The sequence below is a fragment of the Tenrec ecaudatus genome, chromosome 2 (genome assembly GCF_050624435.1).
Source record: "Tenrec ecaudatus isolate mTenEca1 chromosome 2, mTenEca1.hap1, whole genome shotgun sequence".
NCBI classification, from domain to species: Eukaryota; Metazoa; Chordata; class Mammalia; order Afrosoricida; family Tenrecidae; genus Tenrec; species Tenrec ecaudatus.
Genome location: NC_134531.1, coordinates 49,339,528 through 49,358,973, shown reverse-complemented (window position 1 = coordinate 49,358,973; position 19,446 = coordinate 49,339,528). Strand labels below are relative to the sequence as shown.

At 38.3% G+C, this 19,446-nt stretch overlaps 1 protein-coding gene across 1 annotated transcript in view; it reads right to left on the bottom strand.

Moving 5' to 3' along the window:
* Positions 1-19,446, bottom strand: part of NDUFS4 (NADH:ubiquinone oxidoreductase subunit S4) — a 100,439-nt gene that overhangs the window by 18,958 nt on the left and 62,035 nt on the right. Inside the window, exon 3 of the mRNA XM_075541030.1 lies at positions 5,099-5,271. Coding sequence (XP_075397145.1) covers positions 5,099-5,271 — 173 coding nt within the window. The remainder of the gene's footprint in view (positions 1-5,098; positions 5,272-19,446) is intronic.

The following is a 19,446-nucleotide window of genomic DNA, read 5'->3' as shown; positions in this document are numbered from 1 at the left end:
TTAGTCCGTGGTAATATATGTAAACAACAATTGAGTAAAGGAGAGTAAGCAAGTGTAAGCTAGCTACAAATTGTAATACATGGATTATTTATTTATACATATTAAATCTAGAAACACCAGTACTCCCAAACTCACTCTGTAAACAGAAGAACTTCACATCTTTGGGTATATTGGTGCTAATAACAAATAATAACTTTATATTGGTTTCAAAACACACAATGATCTCTCATTGATAGTAAAATAAACTATATGGAGCACCCAAACCAAAGAAACTCCAAACCCAAATAAAAACAACAAAGCATTAATGAGACGTATATGCAAGAACCAATGGTATCGAAGGGTCAACTTCATGCTATATTGGAAGCATTTGCCATAAACGACAGTCAATGAATTGGCAGGATACCAGTGGAAATGTTTAAACAAGTTGACGAAGCACTGGAAGCACTCACTCTTTTAATGTCAACAAATTTGGAAGATAGCTTCTTGGCCAACTGACTGGAAGAGATCCTAGTTGTACTCATTCTAAAGAAAAGTGACCCAATGAATGCTCAAAGTATAGAACAGTCAATAATATCACATGAAAGTAAAATTTTGCAGAAGATCATCCTCCAATAGTTGGAGCAATACACTGATAAGGAGCTGCCAGAGGTGCAGACCGGAGTCAGAAGAGGATGTAGACCAAGGGATATTATTGGTGACATAAGATGGATCTTGGGTGAAAGTTGAGAAGACCAGAAAGGTGTGTTTACTTGTATTTTATTGACCATGCAAAGGCATAGGACTGTGTGGAGCAATAACAAACTATAGATAGCCTTGAGAAAACCTTGAGAAGAACAGGAATTCCAGAACATGTCATTATGCTCATTTGAAATCTACACACGGATTAAGAGGCAGTTGGCAAACAACAAGGGAATACTGCATGATGTAAAATCAGAAAATGTGTGTGTCAGGGTTGTAGCCTCTCATCATACTTGTTCAATCTGTATGTCGAGCAAATCATGAGAGAAACTGGATTACATGGAGAAGAATATGTAAGGCATCAGGATTCGAGGAAGGCTTATTAAAAACCTGTGATATGCAAATGACATAACTTTGCTTGCTGAAAGTGAGTAGGGCTTGAAACACTTGCTGATAAAGATCAAATATTTTAGCTTTCACTATGGATTGCAATTCAAATGTCAAAGAGACCAAAATCCTCATAAATGGAGAAAAGAATGAAGTTGCCAAGGATTTTGTCTTGCTTGGATCCACAATCAATGCTCATGGAAACAGTCAAGAGATCAAAAGACACATTGCATTAGGTGAATCTACTGCACAAGATCTCTTTAAAGTACTGAAAAGCAAAAGGAGGCTTTCCCTTAAGGACTAAAGTCAACCTGACCCAAGTCATGTGAGGTAGTTTATTGTGCAAACCTGGCCGATAAACACAAGTGGGATTAATTGAAGGGTGGAGAGAGAAATGGCTCTGCGAGCCTCGCCTTTCTTGTCTCTTGCTCTTTGATCCTCAGACCAGTGTGCGGCTGCCTTGCTTGTTCTGTGCCTCAAATTTGCCAGCTACACTACCTGTGGGACACCTAACCCATGGGCAGTGTCGCTCTAATTTGAGGTTCCTTCAAGACCTGCTTCACCACACCATTGGAATTTACATCTCTTGAGCTAGGGACTGTCAGACCCTATCATCTGGCTGACTGTTGGTGACCTGCCTTGCTGTTTGCTGCCTGTGCCCGGATAGCCTGAATTGCACTACAGAGGACCACCTGGAGGCCCTCAAGACTTGAAGGACTGCCAGTGTCTCACAACTGTCTCATGGGAGTGAGTTGCACTGAGCCATTTGCACTGCTTTATAATTTAATTCACTGTGCTATGTCTTATGTTATCTATCTATCTAATTATTAGCATTCTGGTTTTGTTTCTCTAGAGCACCCTAACACATCATAGTATTTTCAATTGTCTCATGTGCATGTGAACGTTGGACAATGAATAAGGAAGTCTGAAGAAGAATAGATGCATTTGAATTATGGTGCTGGGAAAGAATATTGAAAGTACTATGGCCTTCCAAAAGAACAAACAAATCTGTCATGGAATAAGTACAGCTAGGATGTACTATATGGGCCCGGATGGTGAGACTTTGTCTCATATACTTTAGACACATCATCAGGAGAGACCAGGCCCGGGCAAAGGACATCCTGCTTGGTAAAGTAGAAGGGCAGCGACAAAGAGGAAGGCCCTCAATGAATTGGATTGACACAGTGGCTGTGAGAATGGCTTAGACATAGAACAATTGTGAGGATGGTGCAGGATCAGGCAGTGTTTGTTTTGCTCTGTTGTTCATGGGGTCCCTATGAGTCAGAGCCAACTCTTTGACACCTAACAACAACAGCAACAATCCAAGTCTCTGAATCTGAACAAATGATGAGGTGGCACTATGCAATCAAGGGTGTATAACACTACTAGAAGACACTGATCAGCTTTTGTTACCATCTCCCTTGCCAAAATGATGAGCCATCTTGGAAGAGAAGAGAGAAAGAAACTGAGGACCCTGGAAAATCATATTCAAGATCTGTCTGAAGTGGCAGAAGCCTTCAAAACTAGATGGATCACAGACAGTGGCAAAGAGGCTAAGAGAGGCAGTGCTGAGGTTAGGGGTTAAGACTAGGAAACTGTGGGACCGACTTAACAGTCGCCCAGCTTTGTGGCCCATGGAAGCAAATGCTAAGGAACTTTGTGGCTGAGAAGTTGAGCACTAGAGAGAGATGAGGTTGTGGAGACCCAATGACTGTATCCTTATTGCGTGCCAAAACTGATTTGTAGTAACCCACTGACTTCCCTAATAACCAAAAATTAACTGCCATTGAATCGATTGTGAATCATAGCAAGCCTATAAGATAGATAAGAACTGGCCCTATAGTTTTGCAAATTTTTAACTCTTTATAGGAGTAGAAAGCCCCATCTTTCCCCCCTGGAACGGCTGGTGGTTTTGAACTGCTGACGCTGGGATTAGCAGCCTAACTAGGAACCACTATGCTATAAGGGCTCCTAAATTCTTAATATTGTCTGTGAGTTCTGTGTGGCTATTACAATGAATTATGAAACCCAGCATACGTAGAGTGATTTGGGAGAAGAGTTGGTGTCAGAATAGGTAGAAAAGGATGAACTATAGAGGGTGGTCTGACCCCTGTCTCATGGAAATAGGGAAGTGAGAGGGGGTCATATTCATCAAACTCCCACTGCTGTTTATGGCATCACCAAGGACCTTATATTGAGAAGTATCACAATAAACTTGACCTTATTATGATTTAACAAGTAGTGACCGGCACAGTTTAGTTGAGAATAAATATTGGTACAGATAAATTATAGAAAAAAAATTCAAGATATGACCAGGGTTTCCTGGGACCCCAAAGGGGTAATATTGATGTATTTCCTCAAAGGATACAAGGCAATCACGGTGGGGGGGGGGGCCTTATTTGGGAAAACTTTTCAGAAAATAGAAAACAGCATTGATGAAAAAAAGGGCCGAAAAGTTGTGAAGAATGTTTTTTTTTTTTCCTTCCCATCACGACTACACACCTGGCTCATTCTTCAAGCGTTGTGTTATGATAACTTCATTGGGAAGCTTTATACCATTCAAACCAAAGACCTTATCTTGCCTCTTCAGAGATTTTTTTGGTACCTCAAACTCAAAGACCATTCTAAAGAAACATGATTTAAGTCCCTCTGTGTTGGCATAGGGGCTATTTTGACATGGAGCAAAGAGGAAAGTGCAGAATTCTTTTGAGAAGACTTAGAAATACTGCTTTCCGAAGTTGACAGACCTACTAAGTGGAAATGTCAAGAAACAGTTTGAAACTTCTACTTAATAAAGGTTTCTCTGATTTTGTAGAAATCGTTCCTACTTGCCCTCATAGAGCCCCTTTTCCTTAAAACTACCATCAGACCACGTGCATTTATTTGTCCATAAAGAGAAGAAATATACATCAAATATTTATTTTAAAAACCTACACTTTAACAAAATCAAACTCACTTCACAAAGAAGATTAACAGAGTGGTTTTGCAACATGGTCGAGCAGTATTTAGAAACAACTTTTTTAGAAATAATTATAGCGCTTTTTAAGTACAGGATGGAAAGAAAGTCATTATGCTTTTAAGCACATCTAAAAATCATACCTCTAATAGCAAAAATTACCTAGTGAAATAACTTTCCATTTTATCATTAAATAAGGTATTTATTCTCATAGAATTATTACGTCTGTATGGATAACTATAGTCAGGTTTAAAAATTTTCCCCAAACTCCAACTGTTAATATAACACTACAATTATGCAATGTAAGCAGACTGAGAGATTATAGTTAAGTCATTTATTTAATTCTTGGTTAAATAATGAATTTTAAGCAGATGATCATAGGGGTCCATCAGTTCAATTTTCCAACATCTTAATAAAAATGCCTTAAAATTAGCTGATTTCTAAACGCATGTATTTTACCTCTTCCACTTTACACACAACATTTACAAATATAGTTTAAGTTAAGAAAAAGTAAAAGCGACACTAAATTATTAACATTACTCACACTAGACAGCTTAGAGTAGTATACGGAGGGCCATGCCCTGTGATAGCTATATTCTCTAATAAACAGTACACTGAAAAACGATGGCATTTTATTTAGTGTGTTCACCAGACCTATATGAACATGCACAAATATGTGTGTGTGTGTGTATGTGTATAGAGAGAGACAGACAGATAGACAGAGACAGAGAGAGGATTTAATGGTAGCATAGTTAGCACATTCCATTGCTAACCAAAAGATTGGAGTCTTGAATCCATTCAAAGGCACGTCAGAATAAGGGCTTGCAGACCTACTTCTGAAAACACCCATTTAAAACTCCCTATAGAGCACAGTTGCTCTCTGCTGTACGTGGAAAAGACTTTAAAGTAACTGGTTTTCCTTTTCTCATGAAAAATGTATCTGTGCATAAATCAAACGATCTTAAAAGTGTTGCACAACGCATATCATATACAAGGTTGAAAACAAGTGCATTTTAAAGAAAGATCTACTTTGAAAAAGAACTCAAAATAATGTTCAAGTTAAACCAAAGTACTCACGTTGATGCCCATCCCATCAAAGGGTTTTCCCATCTCTCCCTGGTATCAAACTCCATCTTCCATTTCTTTGTGTTGTTTACTCCAGATTGCATGTTATTCCGAGCGGGCACAAATATTCTAACCTTTCTGGTTTTGATGTGCTCTTCTGGAACTCCAGTTAACGTGGTGATGTCCTACAGGAAAATAAGCAAACATGTTTTAAACAACCCATGTATTCACTAAGGGACCTGTATTCCTTTGTATAGTCACTTAACTGTATTTAGATTTGTTTATAATTTTTAAAAAACTTTTTGGCTTCCCAAACAATTGGGGCCATTAATGAGGGAATTGGGACAAACCTGAGAACCTTGACACAAGGAATACAAAAGCTATTTGAAATAGGGAAGGATACAAATACAGAGGAGTCACAAATATCGACAGGTGGGTTATACTGAAGAGAAGTCACCTGTGTACATCGAACAAATTCACCAAGAGAGTAATAAGAGATCCCACTGACTACGAAAACATCTTTAGCAATGCCAAAGGCCTTATTACTACAATCTACAATACTTTGCAAGCGTACAACAAGAGAAAAACTAACTGCCCACTGAGGAGGTGGGCAAAGGACCTGAAAAGAAGTTTCAGAGTCTGAAATCTGAATGGCCAATAAACATATGAGAAAATGTCTCCAATCACTAGCCATAAGAGAAATGAAAATTAAAACAAATATGAGATACCACTAACACCCTCAAAGATAGCCCAATTCAAAAAATCAGAAAGCAACAAGTGTTGGAGGGGCTGTGGTGAGACAGGAACTCTCATCCATTGCTGGTGGACCTGTAGGTATGTATAGCCACTAAGGAAATCGATTTGGTGATTTCTCAAACAGATGGAAATTGAGCTACCATAAGACCCAGCAATTCCCCTACAGGGCATATACCCAGAAGGGACAAGAAACAAACCAAGGCCAGACATCTGTGCTCCAATGTTCATCGCAGCACAGTTCATAATTGCAAGGAGATGAAAACAACCCAAAATTCCATCAACAGACGAATCGATTAAAAAACTGTGGTACATGCATACAGTGGAGTACTATGCATCGCTCAAAAGCAGTGATGAACACATGAAGCATATCGCTGGCATGGAAAGAACTGGAGGAAATTATGCTAAGTGAAGTGAGCCAAGCACAAAAGGACAAGTGCAATGAGTCTGCTAAGGTAAGTTTATAAAAAAAAAAAAAAGAAAGGAAAGAAAAGTGCAAAAGGGGCACAGGGAAAAAGCTACTGTATACAAACACTCCAGGGGTAAGGTCCAGGTAGTATGGCAGGGGCCAGACCAAATCCAGGAGTACATATGGTAGCCAATTAAAAAGGAGGGGGAGGGAGAGAAAAAAATAGAGATGTGTGGGTGGGGGTGGGGAGGATATAGGGCACTGACCCACCCAAGGGGAGGGTATTGTTTGTGTCTCCACAGGGAAAGAGGGTCCAGACTTAAATCCAGTGTTCTGGATGCTAATGCAGCGTGCTGACATGGAGTGGGGAGCCCGTGGAGGGGCTTGAGGGCTTGGCCCCCATACCAACAATGTGGACAACTATCCCTCCCCCCAGAAGAATTTACTTTAGAGGACGGCACTGAAGCTGCAGCTAGGGGAGAGGGGCATGTCTGATCAGAGCCCCCGGGAGCAAATGAATGAAGAGGAAGAAAGAGTGGAGTTCATCCAGGCCAACCAGGCCTGAAGGACGATATCCCTCTCTGAACAGCAATGCAGAGTGGATCATATGGCTGATCCCACTATAAGACATGACATCCCTCGATCCATGGCCCTATGGGGGACAACACTGGAGACTCAGTGTCGGGATTGGCTCAGTCTGAGCCCACCACACGGAGATAAAACACTAAGGGCATGCAGCAGAGCAATGGGGGGAGCAGAGCAGGGAGCTCCCAAAGGAGTACAACTGATAGACTTTGGGGCCAGAGCTTGGGACCCCATTGGACTTGACTGGAGGACACACCTAGAAGTAAAAAATCAGACCTTGATCTATTTACAGGTTTTTCTTTAAAAAAAATTAATTTATTCTTTTCTTGGTCATTTTTTGTTGTTGTTGACATCGTTGTGTTCTCTTTTGTCATTTTGTCTTGCTATGTCTTGTTTTGGGGTGCATAATATTATCTCTGCAGATCTATCTAGTTAAGATAGGCTGGATGAAGAGTCTGGAGGAGAAAACAATGGGACTGATGGTTCCGGGGGGCAGGGGAGGGGGAGGCAGGGGAAAGGAGGTGGTGTTGACCAACCCAGGGACAAGGGAGCAACAAGTGATCCAAAATTAGTGGCAATAAGGGTGTGAGAGGCCTAGTAGGGATTCAGCAAGGGCAATGTAACCAAGAGAAATAACTGAAACCCAAATGAAGGCTGAGCATGATAGTGGGACAGGAGGAAAGCAAAAGGAAATAGAGGAAAGAACTAGGAGGCAAAGGACATTTGTAGAGGTCTAAATACAGGCATGTACATATGTAAATGTATTTATATAGGATGGTGGGGAAATAGATCTACATGCATATATTTATAGGTTTAGTATTAAGGCAGATAGACATTGGACCTCCACTCAAGTACTTACTCAATGCAAGAACACTTTGTTCTATTAAATTGGCATTCCAGGATATGATATACACTTTCCCGATAGGATTGCTGAAGACAAACGTGTGCATAAGCAAATATAGTGAAGAAAGGTGATGGTGCCCGGCTATCAAAAGATATAGCATCTGGGGTTTTAAAGGCTTTGCAGGTAAACAAGCACCCATCTAGCTCAGAAGCAACAAAGCCCACATGGAAGAAGCACACCAGCCTGTGTGACCATGAGGTGTCGAAGGGACCAAGTATCAGACATCAAAGAACCAAAAAAGCCTATCAGTTTGTGTCCAACTTCCCGATAAAATCACTGAAGACAAATGTATGCATAAACAAATGTGGTGAAGAGAGCTGATGGTGCCCAGCTATCAAAAGATATAGCGTCTAGGGTCTTAAAGCCTTGAAGATAAACAAGCGGCCAGCTAGCTGAGAAGCAACAAAGCCCACATGGAGGAAGCACACCAGTCTGTGTGATCATGAGGTGTCCAAGGGATCAGATATCAGGCATCAAAAAACAAAAAAAATCATATCATTGTAAATGAGGGGGAGTGCAGAGTGGAGATCTAAAGCCCATCTGTAGGCAACTAGACACCTCTAACTGAAGGGTCACGGGGAGGAGATGAGCTAGTCAGGGTGCAGGGTAGCAACGAGGAAACATACAACTTTTCTCTAGTTCTTACATGCTTCCTCCCTGCCACTATCATGATCCCAGTTCTACCTTACAAATTTGGCTACTCCAGAGGATGTACACTGGTACAGAGAGGAACTAGAAACACAAGGAATCGAGGACAGGTGATCCCTTCAGGACCAGTGGTGAGAGTAGTATACTGGAAGGGTGGAGGCAAGGTGGGGTAGAAAGGGGGAACCGATTACAATGATCTACATATAACCTCCTTTCTGGGGGATGGACAACAGAAAAGTGGGTGAAGGGAGACACTGGACAGTGTAATATATGACTAAATAATAACTTATAAATTATCAAGGGTTCATGAGGGAGGGGAGAGCAGGGGGGAGGAGGGAGCAGAAAAAATGAGGAACTGATACCAAGGGTTCAAGTAGAAAGCAAATGTTTTGAGAATGATGATGGCAACAAATGTACAAATGTGCTTGACACTATGGATGGCTGTATGGATGTGTTAAGAGTTGTATGAGCCCCCAATGAAATGATTTAAAAAAAGCTTTTGGCTTATACTGCTTGACTTATTCCAAATATACATCAGTCATTCCTTCTCAAAGCATATCACTTTGAAAAATGTTGGCCCATTAAGATGTTTTGAGCCATTTCTTTATTTAGCCCACTATCCTGCTATTTCTACCAAATCAATTGCTATTTTGATATATGGAAATATTATATTGAGGTGAGAATAGCATAAAAAAGGTTTCATAAAAGAATGAAAAAGAGAGAGAGAGAGAAAGTTCTTGTCCAACAAAGCCTGGATAATTGCTGAAAAGTATGTTGAATTGGAATTAACTTGAGGGGAATGGTTTTGATTTGGTTTTAGTTTATGCTGAAAAAAGAGGCTGTAATCAGTAAGTTCTTCTTTTGTGAGCAGTTGTTAACAAGCTAGTTAGCAAAGAAATAAAGTTGAGAATAGTAAATAAAAGTATTAAATAAATTTTATAGAAAAAGTATATTACTAGTCAATCTATTCTCTTCAGAGAAAGACCGACAATTATCTGTAAACAATATCAACACCAACTTTAACTAGCATTCTGGTTTTTCATCTTGTGATAAAATCTATACGAGAGGATGGTACATCTCAGAAAATGTAACCCAAAAGAAAGTTGTAAATTTTTTGCAGAGAAATGTCAGATGAAAACAATGGAGAAGTTCTTGACTGTTTTTCTGTTTCCACCAGGAGCCCTGGTAACGCCGTATAGTAGTAGTAAGCAATGGACTGCTACCCATAGGGTCCACAGTTCAAACCCAGCAGACACAAATGTGTTCTTGCTATTATGTGCCTAAGAGCCCTGCTGACATAGTGGGGTATATGTTGGAACTGCTGATTGCAAGGGCAGCAGTTGGAAACCACCAGCTGCTCCATAGGAGAGAGATGAGGGGAACTTCTACCCTGCCCTATAGGGTTTCTGAGTCAGAACTGACTCAATGGCGGTGAGTTTGGTGTTGAGTATGTGCCCATACTTATATTTTTAAGTTTTCTCATGCCCTGGTGGTGCAGTGGTTAGGTGTTGGACAAGGTGCATGGTCAGCAGTTCTAAACCACCAGCAGTTCAATGGGAGAAAAACTGGGCTTTCTATTTCCATAGTCAATTAAAGTCAAAACTGACGCGATGGCAGTAGGAAAAATAAAACACAAGTTGGTAAATATTTTTCAAAAGGCATGAAGATTACTTTTAATTGGTAATTTTTAATTGCTAGGGTTAGCTCCACGGAAAAATACTTTAAAGCATTTGTTTATTAAATGACTTTTAAAATAATAACACTTTCACTCAAGAGCCTGAGGTAACACAACTGATTTCTCAATTCATGGTTGTACTTTTAATGTGGTGCATTAATTTGATATGTAATATTATACCTATAAAGGACTATGCTCTACTTCCTCAGATATAGTTGAAGCAGGTTCTATTCCACAGTACCTCCTCCATTCTGAGATAATTCATAAAAAATGGAAATGCAGAATTCTTTGCCTTTAAAAAAATTAAGACTTGTAAGAAAGTACATACATTAAACTCTCAACAAGTTACACCGCAGGGTGATGAGACTAAAACAGAAAAATAGAATGATTTTTGGATGGAACATTTCTTTAAAATACTCAAACACTCATTGGTGATCACTCAATTCCAAATTATAGGGACCCTATGAGGCAGGGTAAACCTGTTCCTGCCATTCCCAAGACTGTATCTCTTTAAAAGAATAAAAGCTTTATCTTTTCCCTGCAGAGCAACTGGTGGTTTTGAACTGCTAACCTTCAGCTGAATATTCCAATATATAAATAATCAATCTACCATGCTACCTGGGCTTCGTTGCTTTGCTTGTTATATTTTGAACTCCTAACTACCAATGGTCCTCATGCATTCTTGAACTGTGGCACTTATTTGTATCTTTCTCTAATTCAAAGTTGGCATTAAAGCAAACAATTTTCAAGATACTTGTGAGTTTTAACACCCAGGTTGCCCTGAAACAAAATCATCATTTCAATGCAGTAGACATGTACGGTACTGCAGCTCAGCTGAGTCACTGCCAAAGAGAGGAAAACGGCCTGGCATCCCTCACAGAACTTCGACATGCAAAAGGGTACAGAAGCTCTAGAATTCTTAGTCCCTTTGGGCAACCTCTTAGTCTAGACACACTGATTTATCACACTTTAAAAATGCCTGTAACACTCTATTGCTATCTTTCCATCCACAGTTTCAGTTAACGACAGGAGAACCTGTCCTTTAAGAGACAATGGGCCAGCATTCTAGCTCCTAGATTCCATTAAAACAATCTAATATTTGAAACGAACTATTAAGACTTAAGTTTAACTTAGTACTGGTGGCTCAATGCTTTGCTTTCCTTGTAAATTCTCAATTAATTATTTATGACTTCAGGTAAAAATAAATTGCAAGCTACTTAAACTATATTGGATAATGGCATTCTCCACAGATACATTTCTACTTCTATTCTGCAATACCAATCACCTGTTATTAATTTGGATGCCCCAGGTGAGGCACAAATATAATTTATTTTTAAATTCACTTATAAGAGATAGAAATACTTTGAAGGTTTCAGTCCTGCTTTCACGGATTATGTATTTTATTGGTAAATACATTGCTAAACAATTTAAAAATAATTAACAAATTTTCTATTACAATAAGTTAAATCACACAAGGTGCCTTTGAATTGATACCCAAAGAACCTCAAAACTTGTATTTTACCCAAGACTCAACAGTTCGTAATTATCTGTGAATTCAAAGACAGCATTCCTAAGACAACAAGTTATCCTACAGGTAGTATATATGGATTTAACCGATTAAAACAAATAATTCTTAAACAGTTGGGTCAAGTATAACATTTACATTCCTATTTGTAGGAGATGTCACTTTTTTAATAGGATAAACTTTTAGAAATACAATCTTACATATAATGTGCTTTTATGATATGGTAGCTTAAAAAGTTAATCAAAATTTAAGATTAAATGGCATCATGACCACAACTTGATCCTGATGAAATACATAATTCCAAGTCTTAATTTTTCAACACTTCCACCTTCACAATTTTTGCATTTGGAAGAGCTAATTGGTGACTCTCCATTTAAAACTCTAACTACATAAAACAGAAATTTAAGAAATTAATATTCCAATATGTGATATTTTTGTTTCAAATAACCAAATCTAGGATTAAAATAAGCTTTCTATATAAAAACTATATGATTTGATGATCAATTGTCCTTATTTATCGTCTGTGAATTCAAGTTTTTTTTCTTTTAAACAAAGGAAGCAGGAACAAGCAATGGGAAGTTGGTGTCAAAATGCAGAAAAACCTCCCAGCAAGCTTCTTGCAAACCACCCAGGATTTAGAGTCTTGCTGGCTGCTCTCTTTTCAACACCAGAATTTCACACATTTCAATGACTATTATGACTTCAAAGAATCAAATTTTCACCATTGTCCTTCATCTGCCTGTTGATCTGTATAAAGGAGTTCTTCTGCATGCACTCCAAACAAAAGCCTCCTTACTTTTGTGGCTATATATCAAGTTTGAAAGTTTTGTTTGTGACAGTTGTGTCTTTGGTAAATTAGGGTAACACTGAGGGAGTGCAGCTGCTCTGCAGGAACCTCCTTTTTGGCACTATTTCACTTAAATAAAAACTGAATAATTAGCTTCTGCCTTTATTAAACCACAAAAATGCCACTGGCCTTAGTAATTACTTCCGGTTGCTCCACCCACTTAACCTTAACAGTTTACACTGGCATAAAGAGAAATAAATGAAAGGGTTTGGGGTGGGTTTTTCTTTCTTTCTTTTTCTTTTCTTTTTTGCCATTTTGGAAGAATTTTTTATAGACTTCCCCATAAAACCCCCAAAAGTCAGAATTTTAACCAGGTTTTTTGGTAATAAGCTCTCCTTAAATTGATATTATCAATTGATGTTAAAAACAGAACACTTAGAATAGAACATTAAATATATATATTGCCTTGAGAAAATTGGTCAACTGTAAGCTGAGTCACCAATTATATATCTGAATTTATTTAAGAACAACTAACTAAGCTAAATTTGATGACTGCATTTATATTCTTCTTGAAACATGAAAAATATTGAAAACAAAACACTACAGTATCCATAGTAAAATTTCCTTTCAATTATGCTACAGATTTAAAACATTAAATAATCTTCATATATTTAAGGACATTCTATAAAATAAATTACGCATTTTGAAAAAGATAAAGTGTTGCAAGATAGAATCATCATTATCTTTGACTTTTCAGAAACAAATTTTAAACCATTCTAAAAAGGTAGTGGCCAGAGCAATTCTGATATAACTAAGACTGCTAAAATAAATCAGAGGTATGCTAGTAAAACCATCATTTTTGTTTGCTTGTACACACAATAAATTGACCTGAGAGTCTAACACCAGGTTAATGAAATAAAACAAAATATGACAGCTGTTATATTTTGCATGCTGGACAAAAGTAAAGTAGAATTTAAAAACTAGTTTTTAAATGAACTAAATTAATTAATTTAAATTTTATGATCAGACAAGAATAAAAACAAAAGCCCTATATATTGACATCACAAGTTGGACTCAAAGATTGAGGCTGTAAATCTCTAAGGGAGCAGAGGGACTAGTGAATTTGAATCACCGACTTTGCAGCTAGTAGTCCAGAGCTAATCAAAAGCACTTCCACAGCTCTTTTAGGACAAGAATCTCTCTTCCTGCCATCTAGTCAATTCTGACTCATAGTGACCGTATAGAACAGGAGAGAACTGCCTGTATGTGTTTCTGACACTGTAAGGCTTAACAGGAGTAGAAAGCCTATTCTATTCTCTTGTGAAAGTTTGGTGGTTTAGAACTGCTGACGTTGTGATTAGCAGCCTAATGAATAATACTCACAAATGATGCAGCCAATGGTATGAACAGTAAAAACTAAGTGCTAGAGTCCAATTACTTTTAAAAAGCAAAGGAATGGTTCAAAACTAGGTTATATTTTTAACTCTCAACTTAAGACAAATTATTTGACTTCTTTCTTATTAGCAATAAAATCTGCTTACTATGATAAATACCAAATAATATACGTAAAACATTTAGCTTTCATAACACAAAAAGAATGTTGATTTATTAAAATCATCCTCCTTCACTTACTATGTATAGCTATGGTTTCTGTTCTCATTGTGTTAGTCTGGGTAGACTAGAGAAATTCACAAACACGCATATGTATATAAGGGAAAGGTTTATATACAAGAGGAATTGAACAATGAGAAAACATTCCCCAGCCCAGTCCAGTCCAAGGCCATAGTCTGATATTAGCCCTTATGTCCGATAGCAATCTAAAAAGTCCTCTTCAGACTCACGAAACACATGCAATGAAGCCAAATGCAGGACGATCACAAACCAGTGAGTACAAAGTCTTTGGGTCCAGTGGCGTTGTCAGCATCTCAGTCCTGGCAGGGGTCCCTCTGTGACTTCTTTGGCTTCCAAGGTCTGGTTACATCCATGTGGCTTGTCTTCTGCAATGTCTCCCAGGGAGTCGCAGATAGAGAGAGGCTTCTTCAGCTTCCAAGGAGGAAGGACCAGATTTCCCAGAATTCTCAGGAGAAGGCCAGGCCCACAAAGAAGTCTCATTGGCTCTCTCCAGATCGACAGCCTAGACTCCACCCCTACACTCTTAATCCTTAAACTGACACCAGATTAGGTGACTAACACACTCATGAAAGCACAAATTTTAAAAAGGACTAAATAAAGGGAAGCTGGTGTTATAATGTAGAAAAACTTCCCGTGTTTTTGAAAAGTATAATTTAAGAATTAAAATACTTTACAAGCAAAGATGACCTAGAATCCATAAAACACTTCAAACATACAAAGGAAAATCTAGTTTTCTTGTACATGTCGAAACACTGAGTATGATATATATTAAGTACATTTATTTTCTTAAATATGCAACTACACATTAAAAAGCCTATCATGATGATTAAAGGAATAAGGCATAATTTACCTTTGTTGGATAAGCCCCTTAATGATTTCAATGCAAATTAAAAGATCCTACTATTATGCTCAATTTAAAAAAATTTTTAATTTGCACGTTAACTATTGTGGTAGTTACATAATCTGGTGTCAATTTGAGAATATTAAAAGTGAAGGGGTAGAGTTTATCCTGTCAGTCAGGTCGCTGCTTCATGACTTCATTTGGAGGCACGACAGAGATAAACAGCTCACTGGAGACAGGACAGAGACACTCTCTGCTTGGTATTCCTGATGACAATACACATGGAGCTACGCTAGAGCCCTGGTGCTGGAGGAGCCACATGGAGATTCACACAGCATTGAGATGCTAACACTGACACTGAATCTACAAGACTTTCCACCCACTGGCCGGTGCTCTTCCTGCATTAGGTGTCATTGCATGTGTCTCGTGTCTAAAGAGGAATTTATAGATTGGTATTGGGCATAAGGGTTAATATCAGACTTATGGACATGATCTGAACTAGGCTGGGATGTTTTCTCAATATTCAATTGCTCTTGTATATAAAGCTCTTTCTTATACACATATCAGTGTCCACGAATTTGTTTCTCTCGTCAACCCAGACAAGCACAACTATACTAGGGTTGGGTTGCTGGGGATGTAGAAGTAAGACTTTTCTCCTATATTTAAAACTCTGTGAATCTACAGAATTGTGGTGTTAGATAGAAATGATGAAATAATTAAACATGTATTATGAAATACAACATTGGTTAAGATACTTTGATTCACATAAACTTGAGAGGAACTCAAGTTTCACTATTTACTACATGTGACTTCTGCTAAGCTGCGTAAACTCTCTGCATGCCAGTTTCCACTTACTTAGAAAAGGTGCAACAAAGCCTAGCTTCTAGCACTACTTGAGTGGATTTAATAGTAAAAAAACTGATCCTCAATAAATACTACTGCTCCTAAGGGTTAAGATACGAAGTAAACTCTGATCCAATTACGGTGATCAGATAAAAGTGATAACATTTGGCTCTGAGGGTAGAAAGGTATCAGAAAACACCAAAACAAAAGGAAGTCAAATGACATTTTCAGTCATCCAGTTGATTCTGACTCATAGCAACTCAATAGTTATGATTTTAAAATGACACTTTAAATATTTCCTAATACCTACCAACAATTATCTTTACATATACACTACATATTGTAATAAAATAATATGAAAGTAATATTGCATTGATTTTTTTAATTAAAATTTTCTTTTCCCACCTGCTCCCAGTTGTCTACCATGTGCATCCCTGGATTTGATCTGGCCTCTGCCATACTACACAGTCCTTACCACAAAAATGTTTGTATACAGTAGCTTTTTCCTAATGCCCCTTTTGCATTTTTTTTAATACCTCAACGGGCTGATGTTATACTTGTCCTTTTGTGCCTGAATTACTTCGCTTAGCATGATTTGCTCCGGTTTTTCCCATGCCGCTATGTGTGTCATACGTTCAGCACTACTTTTTAGTGATGCGTAGTACTCCAATGTATGTATATACCACCGTTTTTAAATCCAATCATCAATTGATGCAAATTTGGGTTGCTTCCAGCTTGCAATTGTGAACTGTGCCGCAATGAACACTGGAGCACAGATGTCTGGCCTTGGTTTGTTTCTTGTCTCTTCTGGGTATATGCCCCGTAGGGGGATTGCTGGGCCATATGGTAACTCTATTTCCATCTGTTTTAGATATCGTCAGATTGATTTCCACAGTGGCTGTACATACTTACAAGTCAACCAGCATTGGATGAGATTTCCTGTCTACCCACAGCCCCTCTAACATGTTGCTGATTTTTTTGAATTGGGCTACCTTTGAGGGTGTCAGGTGGTACCTCATTGTTGTTTTAATTTGGATTTCTCTTCTGGCTAAAGATCGGGAACATTTTCTTATATGTTTGTTGGCCATTCGGATTTCTGCCCCTTGAAACTTCTGTTCAAGTCCTTTGCCCACCTATCAAGTGGGCTATTAGTTTTTTCTTTTTGGAAGCTAGCAGAGTATTGTAGATTTTAGTAATAAGGCCTGTGTCATTGCTAAGGATGTTTTCCCAGTCCGTGGACTCTCTTATTACTCTCTTGGTGAATTCTTTCGATGTACACAGGTGTTTAATCTTCAGAATATGCCATTTGTAAGTTTATGCCTCTTCTGTGTGTGTCCTTCCCTATTTCTGATAGCCTGTGTATTCCCTGAGCCAAAGTTCTCAAGTTGGTCCCAATTCCCTCATAGATGGCCCTAATAGTTTGGGATTTAACTTTAAGGTCTGTGATCCACCTTGAGTTTCTTCTTATGCATGGAGTGAGATAAAGGTCTTGCTTCATTTTTCTACATGTAAATATCCATTTTTTCCAGCACCAGTGGTTAAAGAGGGCATCTGCTTCCCATTTGATATTTTTGGGGTCCTTATCAAAGATCAGCTGTCTGTATGCTGATGACTTTATTTCTGGGTTTTCAGTTCTTTTCCATTGGTCTGAGTACCTGTCCTTGTACCAATACCATGTAGGTTTGAGGACTGTGGCTGTATAGTATGTGCTAAAGTCAGGTAAAGCGAGCCCTCCCACGGTGTCCTTCTTCTTGAGGAGTTCTCTCTTAATTCTGGGCTTCTTCCCTCTCCATATGAAGTTGGTAATCAGTTTTTCCATTTCTTTGAAGAAAGATGAGGTTAATTGTTTCAGGATATGCATTAAATTTATATAGTGCTTTTGGCAGAACTGACATCTTAACTATATTGAGTCTTCCAATCCAAGAGCATGGGATATTCTTCCATTTGTTAAGGTCCCTCTTGCATTCTTGTAATAGTGTTCTATAGTTTTACCTATATAGATCTTTTGTTTTTTCAGGTAGGTATATCCCTAGATATTTCAATTTGTATTTGGCTATTGTGAAGGGTACCAACTTTTTTATCTCCTTTTCTGTGGTCTTATCAGATGTGTATAACAGTGCGATGGACTTCTGTTTGTTGGTTTGTATCCTGCCACTCTGCCAAATTCCTCTATTGCTTCCAGTACTCCCCTTGTGGAACTTTTGGGATTTTCCATAGATAAAATCATATCATCTGCAAACAATGATAATTTCACCTCTTCCTTCCCCAGATGAATACCTTTGATGTCTCTTCTTTGCCTTATGCTGTTAGCTAAAACCTCCAGCACTATATTAAATAGGAGTGGGGACAAGGGGCATCCATGTCTGGTCCCTTTTTTCAGTGGGACTGTGTTAGTCTTTTCTCCGTTGACTACTACGTTGGCTGTTGGTTTTTCATATATAGCTTCTATTGTCTTGAGGAACTTTCCCTCCATTCCTATCTTCGCTAGTAAACAGGAATTGGTGTTGGATGTTGTCAAATGATTTCTCTGCGTCTATCAATATTATCATGTTTCTTAGAGTTTTTCATGTCAATGTGACAAATAATACTAATGGTTTGTGGTATGTTGAACCATCCCTGCATCTCTGGTATGAATCCCACTTGGTCATGGTGAATTATTTGTGTTAAAGACTTTTGTATTGTTGGCTAGTATTTTGTTAAGGATGTTTGCATCAATGTTCATTAGGGATATTGGTCTTTAGTTATCGATTCTTTGTGGGATCCTTGCCCGGTTTAGGTATCACAGTTATACTAGCTTCATAGATGGAGTTCAGGAGTTTGCCATCTTTTTCTATGTTCTGGGAGAGTTTGTGTAGGATTGGTATTAGTTCTTCCCTAAATGCTTGGTAGAATTCTCTAGTGAAGGCATCTGGTCCAGGGGATTTTTTTTGTTGGTAATCCCTTGATAAACTTTTCTATTTCTTCTATTGCTATGGGTCTGTTGAGATTCTTGATGTCCACCGAGGATAGTCTACGGAGGGATTGTTTTTCCAGGAATTTGTCCATGTCTTCCAAACTGTTGAGTTCATTGGAGTACAATCCTTCATAGTACTCTGTAACTATCCTGATTTCATTAGGGTCTGTTGTAATGACCCCCTTCATCCCGTATTCTTGTTATGGAGATTTGTTCCCTCCTTTGTTTGGTTAAGTTTGCCAATGGTCTATCATCCTGTTTATGCTTTCAAAGAACCAACTTTTAGCAATATTAATTTTTTCCAGTTTTCTTATTTCCCTCTCCTGGATCTCAGCCCTGATTATTATAATTTATTTTCTTTTGCTATTAGTAGGGTTGTCCTGCTGACTCTGCTCTAGTTTTTATAAATTTTGTGCCAGCTTATCAATAAGTCTCTTTTCCTTTCTCAGGTGTGCATGTATTGCTACGAAACTTCCTGTGAGGACTGCTTTGCTGTGTCCCATAAATTTTGGTACATCATGTGTACATTTTCGTGGGTTTTTAGAAATTTCCTAATTTCATCTCTGATCTGCGCCAGTACGCACTCCTTTTACAGTAGAGAGTTATTCATCCTCCAATTGTTTGCTCTTATTTTGTCTTCCTTTGGTTGATTTCCAGTCTTATGGCACAGTGGTCAGAGAGAGAGGTCTGTATTATTTCAATGTGCTTAAATTTATGTAGATTTGCCTTAGGCCTCAGCATGTGGTCTATCTTCGAATATGTGCCACAGGGATTTGAAAAGAATGTGAAATAATTTGTATTTGGA